At 35.7% G+C, this 20,342-nt stretch overlaps 1 protein-coding gene across 2 annotated transcripts in view; it reads right to left on the bottom strand.

Moving 5' to 3' along the window:
* The window catches only part of Malrd1 (MAM and LDL receptor class A domain containing 1), a 598,349-nt gene that overhangs the window by 577,491 nt on the left and 516 nt on the right, over window positions 1–20,342 (bottom strand). For both annotated transcript variants that reach the window (XM_075971104.1, XM_075971103.1), the window contains exon 2: window positions 7,140–7,277. In XM_075971104.1, the coding sequence (XP_075827219.1) occupies window positions 7,140–7,277 (138 nt within the window). The remainder of the gene's footprint in view (window positions 1–7,139; window positions 7,278–20,342) is intronic.

Genomic DNA, 20,342 nt, shown 5'->3' with positions numbered 1-20,342 from the left:
GTAACTGTAATTCTTGCTTAATGACTGTTTTGTTATATGTAATTTTACTATGTTAAAGTTAAAGCCTTCCTTTTTGTTTAACAGAAACGGGGCAATGGTGTAGGAGTTCCTTCTGTTTGTGGGTTGCTTTCATTGGATAATGAATAAAGAAACTGCCTTGGCCTAGTTGATAGGACAGAACTTAGGTAGGCGGAGTAGACAGAACTGAATGCTGGGAAGAAGAGCAGAGTAGCAGATACCATGGATCTCCTGCCAAAAATGGACACTGGTTAGGCAGTGTTTAAATGAATACAGTTTCGGTTTAATTATTTCAGGTATAAGATAGATGGGTGGCCAGGACGACATGCAGCGCGCTCCTCCTGTTGCAGAAAATCACAGTGATAGGCATGGAATACCTCCTTATACATTATTGAAAAGTTTGTTGTGTTTAATAGGTATGGCACACATAGCCACATGGGTTTGAATGTGTGGTCCATAGGGAGTGGTACTATTAGGAGGTGTGGCTTTGTAGAAGTAGATGTGGTTTGTTAAAAGAAGTGTGCCACTATAGAGGAGGGCTTAGAGGTCTTATATGCTCAAGCTATACCCAGAGTGTGAAATTTTACTTTCTTTTCCTACAGATAAAGTATAGAACTCTCATTACCTTTCTCCAGCACCATGTGTGGCTATATCCCACCATGTCCTACCAGGATGATAATGCTCCAAACCTCTGAAACTGTAAGCAAGCTTTAATTATATGTTTTATAAGAGTTGTCATGATCATATTGTTTCTTCACAGCAATAGAAACTCTATCTAAGACAGTCGTGGAGATCATAGAAGCACTCCAAACATCTTAGACAATTGCAATTGCGTACTCTAACTAAATGGTAAGACTCCAATATTGAAGACACCACATAGTTTGACTATAAGACACAGAAAAATCAAACCAACCTGGAAACTTGCTCACTCCTGGATAACTTTTATAGTGCTGGGGTGTGCTATATAGGATACAAGCATATTAAAGGAATTTAATAAGCAGAGGTAGAATAAAAGCTTAGAATCTCATGTTTGAAATCAGAAGGTATGCAATATGTAATAAAAGAAGTCACTTAAATATATGGATGTCAACATGAAAAATCCAAGTACAGAACATGCTTAGGAACTGGAATATTTTTAAAGAGCATGAAAATTTCTATACCATTAATAGTACATTTTCATAAGTCAATTAAGTCAACATAAAATATTTTTAAAAAAGAAAAAGAAAACAGTTGGTTACTAGCAGAATTACCTTACATGCCATACTAAATAAAATGTAATGTATCTACTCAAAAGCAACATTAGAGACAGTTGAGTACTTACAAGGGAAAGAAAATTTTAGATAAAAACTTTAATTAAGAATCATTTTAATAGTATTTTAAATGATTAAACAAAATTATTTGTTGGAGTTAATATATATATTGATTACAGATGTAGTAGATGTGCCAACTACAGAACTATTTTAATACTAACTGTTGATTAATATTGCACATATTTCAGTTAAGAATTGAGTATAGTACCAGTATATATAATTTCATCATATAAAGGCATTCCTAAATGAGAAAACCATAATCTGTGACACAAATAAAAATATTAGAATTAAAATGTAATTTTTTAATAGCCTGTGATTTTGATTTTTAATGGATTATACATTTCTAAGGATTTTTTTAGTTTTATATGTGTTTGTATCTAGCTAATTGTGCATCTGTTTGCAGTGCTCATGGAAACCAGAAATCATCAGATCCCTTGGAGTCAGAACAACAGGTGAGTTGTGAGATGGCTGATGAGGGTGCTGGAAATGGAACTCAGGCCCTCTGGAAAACACTCTTAAGTGCAGAGCCATCTCTAAGGGGCTGGATTCTACCTCTTAAGTTTTTAATTCAATTTAATTTAAGGTATATGAATTTAATTTAATTTAAAGTATAGGGAATACCTTCAATGCCAACAATGTCAGAAATAATTGAAACTCTTTTTGTGTTTTTTTTTGAAATTATATTGTAAGTCCTTCATTTCCCTTTTCCTTTTCTTCCTCTAATCGTTCCCATATGCCCCTCCTTGCTCTCTTTCAAATTCATGGATTTATTTGTTCATTAATTGTTGTTTTATGCATATCTTTATATCATATGTAAACCTAAATATACCTTACTCAACCTATATAACATTATTAGTATATATGTTTTCAGAGATGATTTTTTATATTGAGTAGCCAGTTGGTGTACTCTTCCCTGGGGAAGGCCATTTTTACCACTGACTACATTCCTTGGTTGCTTGTAGTCCTTTGCATAAAGGTAAGGCTTCAAGGAACTTTCTGTCCACTTTGAAATGCTTAGTGATTTTGTTCTTGTTCAGATTATGCATAGGCAGTCATGTTGGAGACACTGTATGGGTACAGTTTCTGAGATTTCTAGAAGACACTGTCTCACAGCAAACTCCCTTATTCTCTGACTCTTGTGAATATCTGTTTATTCTTTTTTGAAATCACATTGCCATTTTTAAAGATATATTTGAATTTCTTATAGTTATACTACTTTATCCCATGTAATGCTGTATGCTTTTAAAGCTAAACATCATACTTTCACCTCTGCCTCTGAGCCTCATTGGGTTTCACATACTGCCTAAGGGTAATATTTTAATTCCCTAGTAGATGACCATGCTCAACTCTAAAATCTCAAGTCTTTGGTTGCATGATGAATATCTTATTTTGAAGAACTGACAAATTCCTCCAAGAGTAAGTTAATCAAAAAATTTCATTAGTACTCATAAACCAAGGGTTTGGAAATGGAGACAAGATTCTAAGACAATTTTTAATAAGTATTTTGAAGAAGTTAATATCTAAAGTAAAAACCATTCTTTACTCAAAAAAATATTACTAGGGACTATTCATAATTTAAAATTAATTATACTCATAAATTATTCATGGCTACTATTAAGATCATTGTCCTTCAATAAGTTATGCCAGGTGCTAACTAGCCTCTTTTCCCCAGGTCTTTTGTAGTATTATCATCTAAGTTTAAAATGGAAAAAGCTGAGCATGTACAGCTAGCTGGTGGAGAAAGTCAACATTTTATCAACTCCGACTCCAAAGAATTTTAAATCAATTCATATGGTGTATTTAAAAGAATCAATTTTAGGTAAACTGTCTTATTTTATCTCTTCCATTAGACTATAAAAACATTACCATTAAAAAAAATTAAGCAGAAAAGGAAGAAGAGGTTAAGAAACAAAAATATATAAACACAGGTTTAGAGCATCTCAAGTTACATAGCTCAAGATCCAGAATGGGGTAGGTTAAGAATACATAATATACTACTGGAGAAAGAGCAGCCACTTTGTCTGTGAATAAAGCCGGGAAGAAAACACACACACACACACGAAAGAGCCTATGAGTACAATGAAGAGTATGGGAAAAGCACCAAAAGAGAAATGTTCTGAATAAGTAATTTGAATGACGTTGCAATAAAAACACCCTATGCCACAAAGTCAGCAAGTGTCAACCTCTGCCATGACTAAGCCCATCATAACCTAGTGAGGTTACTGTATCGTAATGGTTGATCCTATTTGTGAAACCGGGTCTTTGTTTCAATAAAGTTAGTTTATCCCTAACAATAATTGAAGATTCTAAACAAAAATATTTTTACATCAAAGCCAAAATACATGAAATTATTCTTGCTAATAACACTAATGTCATCCAGAAATGGGAATATCTGCCTTTTGTTGAGTACCAGACCATCTATGATAAACTTTAACAACACTGTGTAACTTAGTTCCTAAGTCCATGCTGCTCTTAAAATAGTTCTATGAATTTAGCATCATTATTCCTGCTCTTAAAGTTCAGGGAACTAGGAAACAAAACTAACTAAGAAATGAGATGCCCATTATAATCCACAAGTCTAATGTTTATGTTTATATAAATCTTGAGGTTTTGCTTGCTTTAAATGATCTGCACAGCAATAGCCAGTACTGGATATTTCATTGGTTTTTTTAAATTTATTTATTTATTAAAGATTTCTGTCTCTTCCCCGCCACCGACTCCCATTTCCCTCCCCCTCTCCCAATCAAGCCCTCCTCCCTTGTCAGCCCAAAGAGCAATCAGGGTTTTCTGTCCTGTGGGAAGTCCAAGGACCACCCACCTCCATCCAGGTCTAGTGAGGTGAGCATCCAAACTGCCTAGGCTCCCACAAAGCCAGTACGTGCAATAGGATCAAAAACCCACTGCATTGTTCTTGAGTTCTCAGTAGTCCTCATTGTCCGCTATGCTCAGCGAGTCCGGTTTTATCCCAGGCTTTTCCAGACCCAGGCCAGCTAGCCTTGGTGAGTTCCCGATAGAACATTCCCATTGTCTCAGTGTGTGGGTGCACCCCTCGCGGTCCTGAGTTCCTTGCTCGTGCTCTCTCTCCTTCTGCTCCAGATTTGGACCTTGAGATTTCAGTCTGGTGCTCCAATGTGGGTCTCTGTCTCTGTCTCCTTTCATCGCCTGATGAAAGTTAATATTCAGGAGGATGCCTTTATGTTTTTCTTTGGGTTCTCCTTATTTAGCTTCTCTAGGATCACTAATTATAGGCTAAATGTCCTGTGTTTATGGCTAGAAACCAAATATGAGTGAGTACATCCCATGTTCCTCTTTTTGGTTCTGGCTTACCTCACTCAGGATAGTGTTTTCTATTTCCATCCATTTGCATGCAAAATTCAAGAAGTTCTTGTTTTTTACTGCTGAGTAGTACTCTAATATGTATATATTCCATACTTTCTTCATCCTTTCTTCCATTGAAGGGCATCTAGGTTGTTTCCAGGTTCTGGCTATTACAAACAATGCTGCTATGAACATAGTAGAGCATATACTTTTGTTGTATGATAAGGCCTCTCTTGGGTATATTCCCAAGAGTGGTATTTCTGGGTCCAGGGGTAGGTTGATCCTGAATTTCCTGAGAAACCGCCACACTGCTTTCCAAAGTGGTTGCACAAGTTTGCATTCCCACCACCAATGGATGAGTGTACCCCTTTCTCCACAACCTCTCCAGCAAAGGCTATCATTGGTGTTTTTGATTTTAGCCATTCTGACAGGTGTAAGATGGTATCTTAAAGTTGTCTTGATTTGCATTTCCCTGATTGCTAAGGAAGTTGAGCATGACCTTAAGTGTCTTTTGGCCATTTGAACTTCTTCTGTTGAGAATTCTCTGTTCAGTTCAGTGCCCCATTTTATAATTGGGTTGATTAGCCTTTTACGGTCTAGTTTCTTGAGTTCTTTATATATTTTGGAGATCAGACCTTTTTCAGTTGCTGGGTTGGTGAAGATCTTCTCCCAGTCAGTAGGTTGCCTTTGTGTCTCAGTGACAGTGTCCTTTGCTTTATAGAAGCTTTTCAGTCGCAGGAGGTCCCATTTATTCAATGAGGCCCTTAATGTCTGTGCTGCTGGGGTTATACGTAGGAAGTGGTCTCCTGTGTCCATGTGTTGTAGAGTACTTCCCACTTTCTCTTCTATCAGGTTCAGTGTGTTCAGACTGATATTGAGGTCTTTAATCCATTTGGACTTGAGTTTTGTGCATGGTGATAGATACGTATCACCTATTTCTTTCAAAAGGTAGGTTTTAGTAACACCAGAGAAAATGTGTTAACTTTCTTCATAATGTGTGGAAACAGACTAGTTGAACACTTGTATGGAGTTGAATTTTGCTCATTTTAATGAATGGTACTCATTACTTAATGTAAGTTAAACACACAATGTTGTATGAATTAAGTTATGTAGGTAATTAATAAAGAATTGAATGAAAGTCCAAGCCCCAGAAATATTTCCAAAGCTAGAAGGCAGTCTATTGAGCAATTCTGAGTAGGCAAATACTTTTGTGGAATAATCTTATTGTACAATGTGAAGATGTATCTCTTGGATTTTTTTTTAAATAAATAGCTGAGCAGCCAAGAGCTAGGCAGGATTTGGGAGGAGTAGGGAGGATGCTGAGAAGAAGGAAGAGACCCTGAGAGATGGAGAAGAAGCAAGACACGTAGGAGGAGAGGTAGAAATCACAAGGCTCTTGATAGCACATAAATTAATAGAAATGGGCTAGTTTAAGTTATAAGAACTAGTTAAGAACTAGCTTAAGCTATAGTATAATTAATAGTAAACCTCCATGTCATGATTTGGAAGCTGGCTGGTGGGACAGAGAAAAACTTGGAACAAAGTACGTTCAGACAAAGCCGAAATTAGTCCTACTAATGTAGACATTCACACGTTTAATCTGTATATTGTTGACATGTTCAGATTCAAAATTCCCCAAACACATCCAAAGAGTTTCAGGCATACCAACCATTAGCTAAATAGACCTGTTGGAATGCCAGGAATTTGAGCATGAAAACTTGTGCTACATTTAGAATCAAAAATATTTTAAGGGATTAAAAATCATAAATTTCATGAAAGAATGTCAACAAAGATTCTACTTATCTAATCAATTACAAGGAACAAGCTAACTGTTAATGCAATGAAGAGATAAAGGAAAAAGGAAAATAGTATGTTCAAGCACAGAAACTAGTCTGGTTAGTTATGGAAATCAGTATGAGGGTTCTTGAAAAAGTTATAAGTAGAACTGTCATATTATACAGTTGTTCTACTCAAGTATATATACTCAAAGGAATAGAATCTAGATAGGTAAAGATGCCTAAATATCTATGTTTACTGAAGCACTATTAACAATAGACAAGCTATAAAATGGGCCTGAGTACCCATATATGTGTTAGTTGTTTTTAAAATGTGGTATATATGCATAGGTGGAATTTGATTTGGCTGTAGAGTAGAAAATCATCCCATATTCAGGAAAATGAGTAGAATTTGAGATATCATGTTAAGTGAAATAAGCCAAATTTACAAAGTCAAGGAAGCCATGTTTTCAGTCACGTGTGGGAATATTGACTGAGCAATAAAATATGAAAGACAAGGGAGGAAGGAAAAATGTGTAGAAGGAAGGGTAACAAAGTGTTGAGTGTTATCAAAGTACATCATTTAATGCATAGAAATATGATGACTGAATCTTCCTTAAGAGAATTAACTCGAAGTAACTGATATGATAACAAAATAATGGTGTAGACTACAAAGCATATCATGTAACTGAAACAAAATTAAGTTCAAAGCATTTACCAGATATGTTGCCATTGTGGTCCCAGAATGGAGGTGAAGGACCAATGAGCCCATTTCTTCTTTTCCAAGGTAGTAGATTCTTATCTTGTGTCATGCTGCCGAGCCCATCCTCAAAGTCACACCTTTCATAACTCCGGCCTAATGAGCAATAAAAGAAATTATTTTTTTTACAATTTCCTTTCTTTTGTATTAAAGACTAATCTTTTGTATTAAAGATTCAGATTTTAAAACGCCACCAGAAAAGCACTGTGTTTCACAGCTCAAACTATATTCACTCAAATTCTTTTGCACACGACATTCTAGTAAATTACCAACATAAAAGACTTTGTGCACTCAAAGAGAAAGAAGAGTTCACAGGACCATAGGACCACTATGAATTTGGGGTTTCATTAACTGAGTGACTTGACCAAATCCTTCAGGAAGCTTTTGTGTTTTCTTGTTAAATTAAAATATCAACAGCCTACCTTGTGTCTCTCAAACAACTACTGTGAGGATCTAATAACATATGCATAATGACATTTTAAAATCTTGGGGTACAATAAGATGTAATGGTTACTGTTACATTTATATTTTCATCTAAATATTGATTTTCATGATACCTGGTGATAGCAGAATTTTAGATTTCAAAAAGCAATCATAAAAGCCTCCCTGATTGAAAGTCAAATGTCTCTAGTATGCATCTTTGGAATTAAGCTGCCTTTTGGTTGAATCTCAGCATTGGGATAAATACTGGTGTTTTTATCAAGGAAGAGGCATTTCTGAGTCCCCCTCCCCTTTAGAGACAATTGTTTAAGAGTAACAGGATGAGCTGGGCGGTGCGGTGGTGGTGCACGCCTTTAATCCCAGCACTCGGGAGGCAGAGGCAGGCGGATCTCTGTGAGTTCGAGGCCAGCCTGGTCTACAAGCTAGTTCCAGGACAGAAACCAAAAAGCTATGGAGAAACCCTTTCTCGAAAAATCCAAAAAAAAAAAAAAAAAAGAGTAACAGGATGATTTGAGGACTTCGGCTTTGGTTGCTGTTTGTGGTTGTTGTTTGTTATCTTAAAAATGAGTAGGCTACTATTCTTTATTCTACTATGAAATGTCAAGAAATGTCATGTCCTAAAATTCCAATGTCTCAAATGTAAATAGCCCCTTCCCTAGTTGTAAGAGTCACAGCAATGCTCATGCTTAAACTAGTACACTAAACAACCGCAACTCTTTGCTGAGTTCCTTTCTTCCCTAGTTGCATTAGCCATAGTAGGAGTAAATATGTTTGCCAGTTTTCAGATAATGCCTGACATCTCAGTGAAAAAAACAACAAAAAAAAACCAAAAACAAAAACAATGGTTTTCATTTAATCATGTTTTCAGATATAAATATGATTTAGTCATAGCCGTGTATATGGTGCATTTTCTGGACATCTTTTATGGGAATGAAAAAGTAACGTAGAAATATCTTTTTTATCAATTCTGTGCTTTATTGCCTTTACTCCTAGCTTCCTTATTTTGGAAGACTTTGCTAACGAGCAGTGTTCTGTTACACAAGCAAGAATCCTCAGTGAGCACAAGGGTCATTTGTTCTGCAATAAGCATTCCCCCTAATCTAACAGTTTTGATCCTCAGCAGCCTCAGGGAAAACGGCATTTTCTGAAGAGGAATCTGAGATGTCTTTTAGATATTAAGAAACTTAAATAAGTTAGTAGAGTTATTAAGGATGGATCAAGACTGGAACTCTGTCTTGTTGTTTCCAGTTCCTATAGCCCTACTCTGAGGCCTAATTAGTTTAGTCCTTAAGCTATTGTTATTAAAGTTACAGGAAAAAAATCATTAATTCTAGCCAACCTAAGAAAGCTACCCTTTTACAGATAGTTGACACCATTCTATAAAAATCAAAAATTCTATTAGGCTAAGAATTATGCCACATTAAACTCAGGATTTCACAAAACCTCTGAAATATTTAAGTTATCTGGTTGCACAAACACTGAACTAATTATCCAGTCAGTTGTATAAATGCACAGCATTACACCACATGCCCACTACTCAGGCAAGGACTGAGAGCAGATAGAATGTGATTATTTCAACCAGCCCATTGTGCATAGACAATAGACTATAATATCTTGGTTTAAGCAACTATATGCTAGGATATTCACAGAACTATGAAGTCATTTAACAATATGTTTCTTAGAACATAAACTTTTCATTAGTTAACACAAAATTGTACGTTATCCACTCAACTCAGAACATATTTGCATAAATATTTTTTCATTTTTCAAATTTTATTTTGATTTCCAACAAATTTTACAATGATCCATAATTAAAAACAGCTCTTTTACTCTTCATATTTTAGCAGTTATGTGCACAAATTCTCACAGAGGTGACAAATATTGTTTTAATAGGAAGAGATTACCTTCAGTACAATTGCTGAGTTGATGTTCTTTTGCTAAGTTCTTTGTTCTTTTTTGCCTAGAGGTAATGATGATTTCTGGGCATGTGAAAACTCGAGAAAAATAGCTAAACAAAACACCTTTTCCCTCTGAGTAGTCTCAATGGGGGTTCTTTTGTTATAAAATGAATCTAATCAGCACACATTTTCAACTAATTTTGTTTGAAAAAGCAATCATGAGCTACTGGATTATTCAAAAGCATCCAAAATTTTCATAAGTATTCATTTTCCCACCAGCACAGAATTGCACATTTTAAACCATTTTGTCAATTTCACAGAATTGTGGCTGTTTAGTTTTCTAATCTAATATGTGACTCGGCACTCAAATCTTCAGCTATTTGCTGTATTCAAATCTGCCAGTATGTAGACTGTTACTAACACAGCTACAACACACTGTGTGGTTAAAGCACATTTAAACAACATAATGACCAGCCAGTACACAGGCATTTTCTCAAATTCCTGTGTATTCTTTTCAACTTCTGAAACTCGTCTTTTTGCTTTTACTTTTATGAACCCTAAGGTCAAACCTCCACTCGTCAAAGAGGAAGAATGTTGTGTTTTAAAGGTTTCCTGGAATCCCTAATTATCTTGTGAGTCAGCTTGCACAGCCTTCGGTTTGATCATTAAGGAAATTCTGAAGAATCTCTCATAGAGTCAATCTTTTACAACAGAATAAAAGTATCAGATCTTGAAAGTTGTTTTCGGTTATGTTCCTGAGAAAAAGAGAAGTCATAAGTTTTTAATATTGACAAAAGTGGGGCGTGTCAGATAACCCAGAACTCGGGATGCATTCAGGAAAGTGTGGTCTGGGTAAATCATTAAAATATAATGTTCTTGGAAGAAAGAACACAATGTAAGAATGAGGACAGCGCTAGCAAAACAAAAGATAATGTAGAAAACATCAAAAGCAAATCACATTTCACAGTTTTCCTGGGCTTAAGTCCGAAAAGCTCATTTTTCTCTACCTAATCGTTCTTGGAAGCATAATTGTTATCGTCAATGAATTTATATTATGGAAAATACATATTGCCTAAAACTTATCATTTTAAGCATGTTATCTTGTGGTGTTTATTTTCTACTTTGTTATATCACCATGCATTTCAGATTTGTTTTTTCTGAATTTTATGGAAAGGAAACCTAGGCTAACACAGATTCGTGCACATATTGTAACAGCTATAACTAACAGGCAGTTTTATTTAGAAAATTTGCTTTATTTCATGATATCCTATGAGACTTACGGACATATTATTTTTAAATAGCATTCAAACAAAAGGAACTATTCCCATTTAAAACATAGTAGTAGTCAGAATTCAAGTTTAGTGTTTTGGGTTGTCATTACATGTCTATATATCCAGGTTGCTGACCTTAAATCTTACTTTCTTCATAGGAGCCAAGTGACTTAGAGTATTCCTCTGTGATAACAGCTTTAAGATTATTACACTCACTCCTAACATCCAAAGGATCTGCAGAGATATTAATTCTGGATGATATTGGTAATTCTGTACACTAAAACAAAAGGTAGTTGATGTTGTTATTTGTCATAGAATGGCCAGTTTGGTTGCATAAAATTATAAGATAAGTTTTATAGAACCAAGGTGGTAGCTCACAGCCATATGTAACTCTAGTTCTAAGGACTTTGATGTCCTCTTCAGGATTCTGCTGGCAAACAGCATTTGTGTGGTGCAAATATGTACATGCATATAATGCAAAACTCCTATGCACATAAAATAAAAATAAAAAACTTTAAAAGTAATGACTTTTTCATCTAATGATTTTGCAGGCCCTCAAACCTTATCGTTCGAATCTACTGGGTCTTCTCTCCCTCAAGTCTCTTTAACCCATTATGCACATGGTTAGACCTAGGTTTGTATTCTGCATGACCCATGTGAAGACACTGAAGATGGAATATTAGTCTTCCTTCCCATCATCTGAGTCTCACAAGACAAAGTCTCTAGGAATATTAAAGGAAGCTGATTTTAGCAGTAAATCTTGAAAACTTAATAGGTATCTTTTGATTCTTTTCATCTCCTAATATCACTCTACTCTAACCATTGTCTCTGAAAAAGTTAAAACAATCATAATAGAAATGGAAGAAGATTTGGGCATTTTTCAAATATGACTATATGAAAATTGTTTGAGTCTGCTAATAGCAAAGGGAGGTCTGGAGGATGCAGGTGTAGACTTAATGCCATAGTATTATATTTGAGGGAAAAAATCACAATTTGAAGCAAAACCAGAAGATATGAGAACAGGAATGAAGGAGGTACACTGGAGGTTCAGGCTTGAGAAGACAAAAGACTTGGTCTTTAGGAACCACATAGGGAGCCATGTTGGCTCTGTGATGAGCAAGTCACATGTAATTCAGATAGGAGTCAAGGAGGAGTTGAGCTCAAGCCCACAGATAAGCACCAGCACAGGAGAACCTTTTGACTGTGGTCACTGCTCAGAGATGAAGTCTATTACTGACAACCCAAGCACGGGACAGGAAGCTCATAGACAGGAGAAGCTGTGGGTGCTGGAAGACATGCAGGCACAGTAGCCTTGAGCAGAAGCACACAAAGAGAGAGTCCTGGCATTCTACTCCAATAAAGTGGGAAATACAGACTTCTTTTCACCCATGTGTGCAGGTGTGGCAAAGGATGAGTGCCAGGTCCTAAGTGTAGGCATGAATGGACAAGGCAGAATGTGAATCTGTTATGCTAATGTTTTTCTTCTTACATTGACTCCTCTTCTAGAAAACTGTAACACACTACTTTACCACCAAATTCTATGCTTTTATATGTTGACTTCCCCATAGACACTTCAACAAGAAGGAAAACCAAACACCTTTTTCTGTATTTTTGAGGAAAACAAATAGAAACTTCTGAGAAAAGGAATTCTGTAATTGGGCCAATATGCCTAACATTGCCTTGTTCTCATTTTTAGTAAAGACAATGTTAATAAAAATACTGTTTCTTCAATAATCTAAAAACACTGTCTTATTATGATTATAAAAATGTGTTTTAGAAACATAAATATAGAAAAAGGAAAAATCAAATGTAATCCCAGTGTACAGACATTTCCACATAGTCTTCCCATGCAGCAATATTCCATATTATTGGTTATAATTGTTTAGTAAATATATAACATGTGCATTCTCTCATTTTAAATAACACAAAAATTGGCAAATTTTGCACAAATTCCTACAGTGTAGGTATCCCATGATTTATTTAAACATTAACCAAATATAACAGTAGGTTATCTACACCTTTAACTGATAATGTTTCAAAGTGGATAATTTTTATATAAACTTGTTTGCTTCTTATAAAAAATTACTAAAAGTGAAATCACTGTTGGTAAAGTATGGATATTTTTGTAATTTTTGATAATATTACAAATGTGTCATTCAAAGAAGAAAAAGTGTTTCAACTTTAGAAATATTTTATAAATAGAACAAATCCAATCAATGTCACAAAATAGCCCCATACACATCTGTGACCTCCATACAGTCTGCAGTCAGTGTTGGACAGTATTTAGTGTCAAAGACTGCAAAATCAGAGTTTGGTGTAAATTGCAAAGCTCTGTGTGTTTTCGTGTTTTATTTTTCCTTATTTAGCTGCCTTTTTCTGTCTGCAAAATTGGAAACATAGTACCTCCTACTATTTGGATACAATTCCTGGGAGGATAGTGCTTAGAGGTGCTTGTCGTTTCTAAGTACCCATCATATACCAGCTGGAACTATTAACCATCACAATTTCTCACCTCATCTGGGATGCCACCATTCTGTGTTAAGTATATACAGACATGATTTCTAGTTCTTTAAATTTTTTAAAGATAAATTTACTTACCTGTGTGCATATATGTGGGTATGTGCCTGCCATAGCATGTGTATAGAGATCCGTGGGTAACTTGCCAAAGCCAGTTCTCGTGTTCCACCATATGAGCCCCAGAACTGGGCTCTGGCCACCAGGCTTAGTGGCCAGTGCTTCACCCATTCAGTTGTCTCATATTCCTTTCTTGTTATTTCTAACCATCATATTTCTAATTATTGATTTCCAAAATACCGGAGTAATTTACAGAATGCATTGCTATAAGCCTATTCAAGAAAATATTTTCCATCAATAACAAAAAGTGCATTTCCCATTAGTCTTTTTGCTTATTGCCTTCCTAGCTATTATTAGTCATTTTCTAGGTGACCTTGGATGATACTTTGACATGTTCGCAAATTTCCTTCTGTTGAATTTTGTACTAGAATGTAATTAACATATAAATTGATTCCATGAAAATGTACCGTGGTCATGTGACTGAAGTAAACCATTTAGAAGACTCTGAAAACGATATAATTTTTCTAATTTGCTTCACACAAGCCTTCAGTGCTTAATATTATATGGTTTAATTGTGTAATCCTGTTGTGCTCTGCACTTTTCTCTGCCTTCCGCCTCAAACTGAGGGGCTGGAACTTAAAAGCACTGGCTTGTGGAAGCAGAAGTTATGGGAAGTGATTGACAGGAGGAATCCTTGTTACACAATCAGTGCTTTAGCAAGGAGAAATGTTAGAAATTTGTCTATGTAGATCCAACAACCATGTACAAACCAGGAAGAATATCCTCATTTGACAGTGAACCCAACACCTCCATATGGCTTTCCCAGCTCCAGGTCTGAGAAATAAGTATCTGTTATTTAAGTCACCCAGTCTATGTGCGCATTGCAGCATGCTGACAGATTAAGACATGTCACCAGGGCCAGCTGAACTGTTAAATAGTACTGTTAGCTGCTTCATGAAACTCTTTGCTTTGCAGCAATATCAAAGGAAATTCCACACAACACCTCACATTTCATCTGTTTCTGCAGCATTTCAAAGAATCAATTAGTCTTAAAAGTAGTTAGCTCTGATCCTATTGAAGAAACACTTTGATACTTAACCTTATCTGGTTAAACCTCTTAGATTAAAAATGCACTTCTAAGACAATTTCTACTTTTTGCATATACATTTATAATTTTGCACAGTAATTATGGTTTGAAAAACTTGCTCCTTGATGCAAAAAAATGCAAAAAGCATCACTTATAACCTCAAAATATAATGACAGTTCATGTTAAATTATAAATATGAAAATAAATTCCTACTCCAAAAATACTTACATGGATAGAAATGCTCTTAGCATAATGCATAATAGGAAAGGAAAATAAAATGCCTGATGAACTAAATACATCTTTCAATTTTGAATCTTAAAATGTAACTAAAGATTACAGTGTGTATAGAAAATATTAATGTCACCTGCAGATACATAAAGATACCATCTAAAAAGTTTTTCCTGAAAATTTTTAACTGAAAATTTACAGTGAGAGGAAACCACTGCGAAGGCCATATCTCCACTCCCCACTAATAATCCACTTTATTATTAGCTTCTGGTTGTGTTAGATGTAAGTTATAGTAATAAAATAATTCCATGGAATTTATTGCTAAGAAAAAGCAAGCAAACTAAAGTCTTTGTACAGGAAATAACTTTGAGCAAATGCTAGCAAAGGAACTATAGCATTTTTGTGTGTATTCGCATGGACCTGCTGCTAAAAGAAATAAGCCAATTAACATAGAAGAGAAAAGAATGCATCGAAGTGTTGACAGGAAGGTGGCAGACGAGGCAGCATCAAACTTCAACTTTCATCACAACATTCTCTTATAGGAACTATCCAAAAATAAAACATAAATGATGTTGGGATGAGGCTGTGATTTTGTATTCAAATCTCCAACTGAGAAATCCCATGTTTGAAGGGTAAGAGGAGTGGTTCCCCTCTCTGTTACCCGTTACCCAGGCCAGACCAGCACTGCAACCGAAGGTTCCCGCAGAGCTAAGGAGACTGAGAAACTAACTTTTCCAGCCTTTTAGTACCTTTCATGAAAGGATCTTTCTTGTCTTACTACATGGGGAGCAATGGAACATTTCCTCAACTAGACCGCCAAGCATGTTAGATACTAAGAGAAGGAACAGTGGTGGTGCCCACAGTAAGCAGTGTGCAGATCTAGAGGCTGCCCTTCCCCACCTTTCACCCAACAAAGGCACTGTGTTGCAAAGTCTCACCGCTGGATGGGTCTGCAGTTAGCAAGTCTGTGTGTGTCTGCTAGACTTGAGTTCCCAGTCACGTTTCTTGCCCAGTCCCATCCTTGCCCTAAGGCATCCTAAAATCAAAAGCCCAGCGTAAGTGGACAAGTATCTGAGACTCTCTCTCTCTTTCCCATTCCAGTCAGTTAGCAACATGACTGCTCCAAATCTTGGTGTTCTGAATAAGTTTACCATAGACCTAAAGACAAGAGCATATCTAACCCTAAATATAGATGGATCCATTATATTTATGAATATATATAACATCCATATACATACAAGCACATAACATCAATTAATTAAAAAGTCCATTCATTTATAATAGAGTAAAAGGGGGTATATAAAATAGTTTTGAGGGATGAAAGAAAAGGGGAAAATAATTGGATTATATTTTAATCTCAAAAATAGAATAAAAAATAAAAATAAACAAATTGGAACAACATTATCTGAACTTACCTTACCCAAGTGGCTAAGCAGTGACCCTGAAGTCTTGCTCATATTCACTGCCCAATACAGAGCTTTCTTTGCTCAGTGACAAATTACAAAGCATATTCTTATCCAACAGGGAAAATAACTTAAAATTCTGATCGCCAAAGGCTATAACAGAACCCACTTGGTATTGTTGCATGAGACAGAATCCAGTCTGGGGGTCTTACTGGGTCAGTTCCATTTAACATTAGTGAACAGGCAGTGATCCTCATCTTCCAATGCTGGTAGAGCCGGCATTTTCCTGTGTTCTCAAGCACCAATGTAAAGACACAGTATTATGAAACTTGTCAAGTACATGCAAAGAAAAGCTATCAGCTCCTACGTTATGTTACAAAATAAATGTTATTAAACTTAAATTTATGAAAATCAGTTCAAGTGTCTTTTTAAGTCATAATAGCGCAGATCTTGAAATCAACAGCAAGAGGGATCTTGGAAATTTCATAAATATTTGAAAATTGAGGGTGCTTATAAATATCCAAGATTTGCAGCTGGGGAGATGGCTCGATGGATAAAAGTGCTTGCTGTGCAAGTATGGAGATCTGTATCAGATCCCCATGCCAAAATAAAAGCCAGCCACAGCAATGAGTGCTTACAGTCCCAGCTCCAGAAGACACAGGAGGGTCTCTGGTGCTCATTATCCAGTCAGCCTAGCCAAGCGGTGAGTTTCAGATCCAGAGAGAATTACAATCTCAAAAAATAGGATGTAGAAAATTGAGAAAGACACTGGCATCAATCTTTGACCTTGCACCCACGCATATACACATCACAATTACTATTGCACAGACAAGCATTCACATGTAGACATATATATATGCACACACACATGTACACACACACTACTGATTTCAAGTACATTATCTACCATTGTATATCAAGGAGATAAAAGGAAAGACCAACAAAACAACCCCAAATTAGGAGAAGTAAGACACTAAAAAGATGATTTGAGACAATTTATGAGGATATGACTCCCATGGCACAAACAACAAAAGCAATAATGTACAAAAAGGATTGCTTCAAACTAAAAAGTTTCTACACAGCAAATGAAGCAATTAATAAAGTGAAGAAACAATCTTCACAGTGGGAATAAAAGGTGCCCATCACATGATGTATAAAAAAAACTATCCAAAATAACTGAGGAACTCATATAACTCAACAGCGATAGAGCAATACAATTTGAAAACTGGCAAAGGAACTAAAGAGACATTTCTCACTCAGCAAAGTCCTACACATACATGAGTGAATGCAAGATTACAGAGGGATGCTATTTCATGCCTGTTGGGATTGGTTGTTATAAAAAGACAGAATAAAGGAATTAGCCTAGTACTGCAGGTCTATAATTCTAGGCACTAAGGAAAAGGTTGAGGTTGAAGGATCACAAGCCCAAGGTCAGCCTAGACAATGGAGGGAGATCCTTTCTCAAAACTAAAATATAGAAAGGGGCTAGGGATGTAACTCAGCGATAGAGTTCTTATCTATCATTCCCATGGTTCAGTTCTTATTTACCATAGAAAAGAAAATAAGTAAAAAAAGAAGTGTTAGCACAAACAGGAAGAAAAGAGAAAATGTATACATTTCTGAGGGGGATGCAAATTAGTACAACTGTCATTAAAATTAAAATTTACTATAAAACTAAAAACACAAGCCGGGCGGTTGGGGCACATGCCTTTAATCCCAGCACTCAGGAGGCAGAGGCAGGCGGATCTCTGTGAGTTCAAGTCCAGCCTGGTCTAGAAGAGCTAGTCCCAGGACAGGAACCAAAAAGCTATGGAGAAACCCTGTCTCGAAAATTAAATAAATAAATAAATAAATAGCATAATGACCATATAGTTTGGAAATGTCACTCATGTATGCATATAAATAATTTAAATTAATGTGTGAAAAGAATGTCCTCATCTCACTATTATTGCACATTAGTCAAATAAACAGCTAATCATGGATGAATGAATGAAGAATATATGATGTGTACACCACAAAACTCTATTTGGACTTACAAAAGAAATTTATGTCATTTGCAACAGCATTCTTAAGCTAGAATTAAGCTTAAGATCATATTAACTGAATTATGCCAGCCATGGGAGAAGAAATATCTCAGGGAGTCACTTATACATGGAATCTAAACATTTTGAACTCTGAGAGATGAATGACATTACTAGAATCTGGAGTTAGGATAGGATGTTATTACTCATGGGGTATAAATATCAGTTAGATAAGGAGTAAATTTTAGATCTACTGCATGATAAGATGGCTGTAATTAATGTTGCATATTTCAATATAACAGAAAGGGAAAATCAAGTGTTTTATTACAAAAATCAGAAAAGTAATTAGATATGCCAATTTTTGATATAATCATATTCTACTATATACGTGTAATATTGCTGTCAACACACAGTGAGATGCTGCACCCATGAACACTCAACAATGTGATTGTTTTCACTAGACCTCACAAGACCACACCAGTGAACATGCTAGCATATAGAGAGGGAAATTTCACAAGGCTCCAGCCCTAGGTGATGAACTACAACAGCTCATCACTACTGAAAGAGGGAGAATGGATTTTCTCTAGCTTGCTGATAGTTTTCCCACCCCTAAGCAGTTGGCCCTAAATACACATACCTAAGGAGAAATAATGAAAGTGCCATATATTTATCTATGAAATTTTGAAACAATTTAATTGTTTAAATATGAGTATGAAGTAAAATGAGAACAAGAATATTTTCAAAACATATGAATGACATAAGTGGCGAGTGATATTCAACTTCAGTTCTTCCAGTTTTATCAAGAAAAGTCTCAAGGGCTTACATGCTGATCTATTTTTTAAAGGTCACATAAACTGGATGTTAAAGGAGGCATAGACTGATATTTATTTCAACATAGCTCCCGTACCATCACTATGAAGTTAATTTGTTAAGCCAAACTAAGCTTAGCATCACAAGTTTTTTGTGAGTGAAATTGTTTATCCACCATCCCTTCACAAAGGGCAACTTCCCAATTTAAACATTGAAAATGAAATGTGTTTGCTAGACAGACCCATGACTGCCTTTCTAGGAGACTGGCTTATTAAAACTTTCATACAGCAGAGACTTGTCCCACTCAGCAGCTTTCTTCCTCTTTTTCCCACATTAACTTTTTCCCCAAAGCAAGACCATCTATATCACAGCACTAGTGCTAAGGAAAGCTTCAGAGAGATTAATCATAGAGGGACATTGCACTTCCTGTCAAGCCAACAGAGTGGTTCCTCTCTGTTGCCCACTGAGGGCAAGAAGGGCTTCGCAGACAGACCTGAGCATGGGCCAGCATATCCATATTTAGCGTCACTGGGAAAATTGGACAGATACAAATGGATCCTTGTCCTTGGTTGCTCTCTGTGTTTAATAGTTACTAGATACAATCAGATGAAAATCCCAAACTAGGAGAAAAATCATCACCTCTTCTTCAGAGGAAAAACCGTTCAGTAATCTTTTTCTTATTTTTTGATGTAATTATGACCAACTATGTAAAAGGAAGGAAGTGGTAAGAAGAAATATAGAGATGCTTATTCCCAAAAGAAAGTGATAAATTCTATAAGCACTGACTGCCACTTTAGCTGAATAAAATTAGAAAATGGAAATTTGAATTATGTAATGGGCAATAATAAAAATCTGTGGTTCTGATAATTGCATCAACAGTTGTACGACCAACAACAAAACTGTCTCAATTTTGTAAAAACATCATTTGCAAAAGGAGATTGTAAAAAAGAATGATACTAGTCTCCACGTGCACTATACGGTGTTCTTTCAAGATTGTATATTGTAGTAGAAACACCAGATGAATACATGTCACCCTCTGCATCCTCCTTGGATAAGTTACTTCCTGTCATTAACACTATACCAGTAAGCAATGGAGCATGTGCTCACCGTTTAGGGCATTCGCTCATCTTAGAATCATTAATAATAAAACAAAGATTCAACTTCACACAATCAACAAATAGTTCAGACTTTAATGCCCGCCATAGTTTCAACTGTTCTGTAGTAAAATGTACAAGTTATATTCTCCTATGCATATTAAGTCATTTGGCAGTAGTGTCCCATAAGTGAAAATAAAATCTCTCATCCAAACTAAAATTAATTTCCATATTAAATCTAGACATTAGCTCACAATATCCATCCTGGCATTTTGCAACTGAACTAATGAGTTTCTTTGAAATTTTACTTTACTAGTCAAACACTAAAGCTAAA

This window comes from Microtus pennsylvanicus, chromosome 4 (assembly GCF_037038515.1).
Source record: "Microtus pennsylvanicus isolate mMicPen1 chromosome 4, mMicPen1.hap1, whole genome shotgun sequence".
In the NCBI taxonomy this organism is placed as follows: domain Eukaryota; kingdom Metazoa; phylum Chordata; class Mammalia; order Rodentia; family Cricetidae; genus Microtus; species Microtus pennsylvanicus.
Note: the sequence above shows the minus strand (reverse complement) of the source record. Positions and strands in the feature narration are given on the sequence as shown.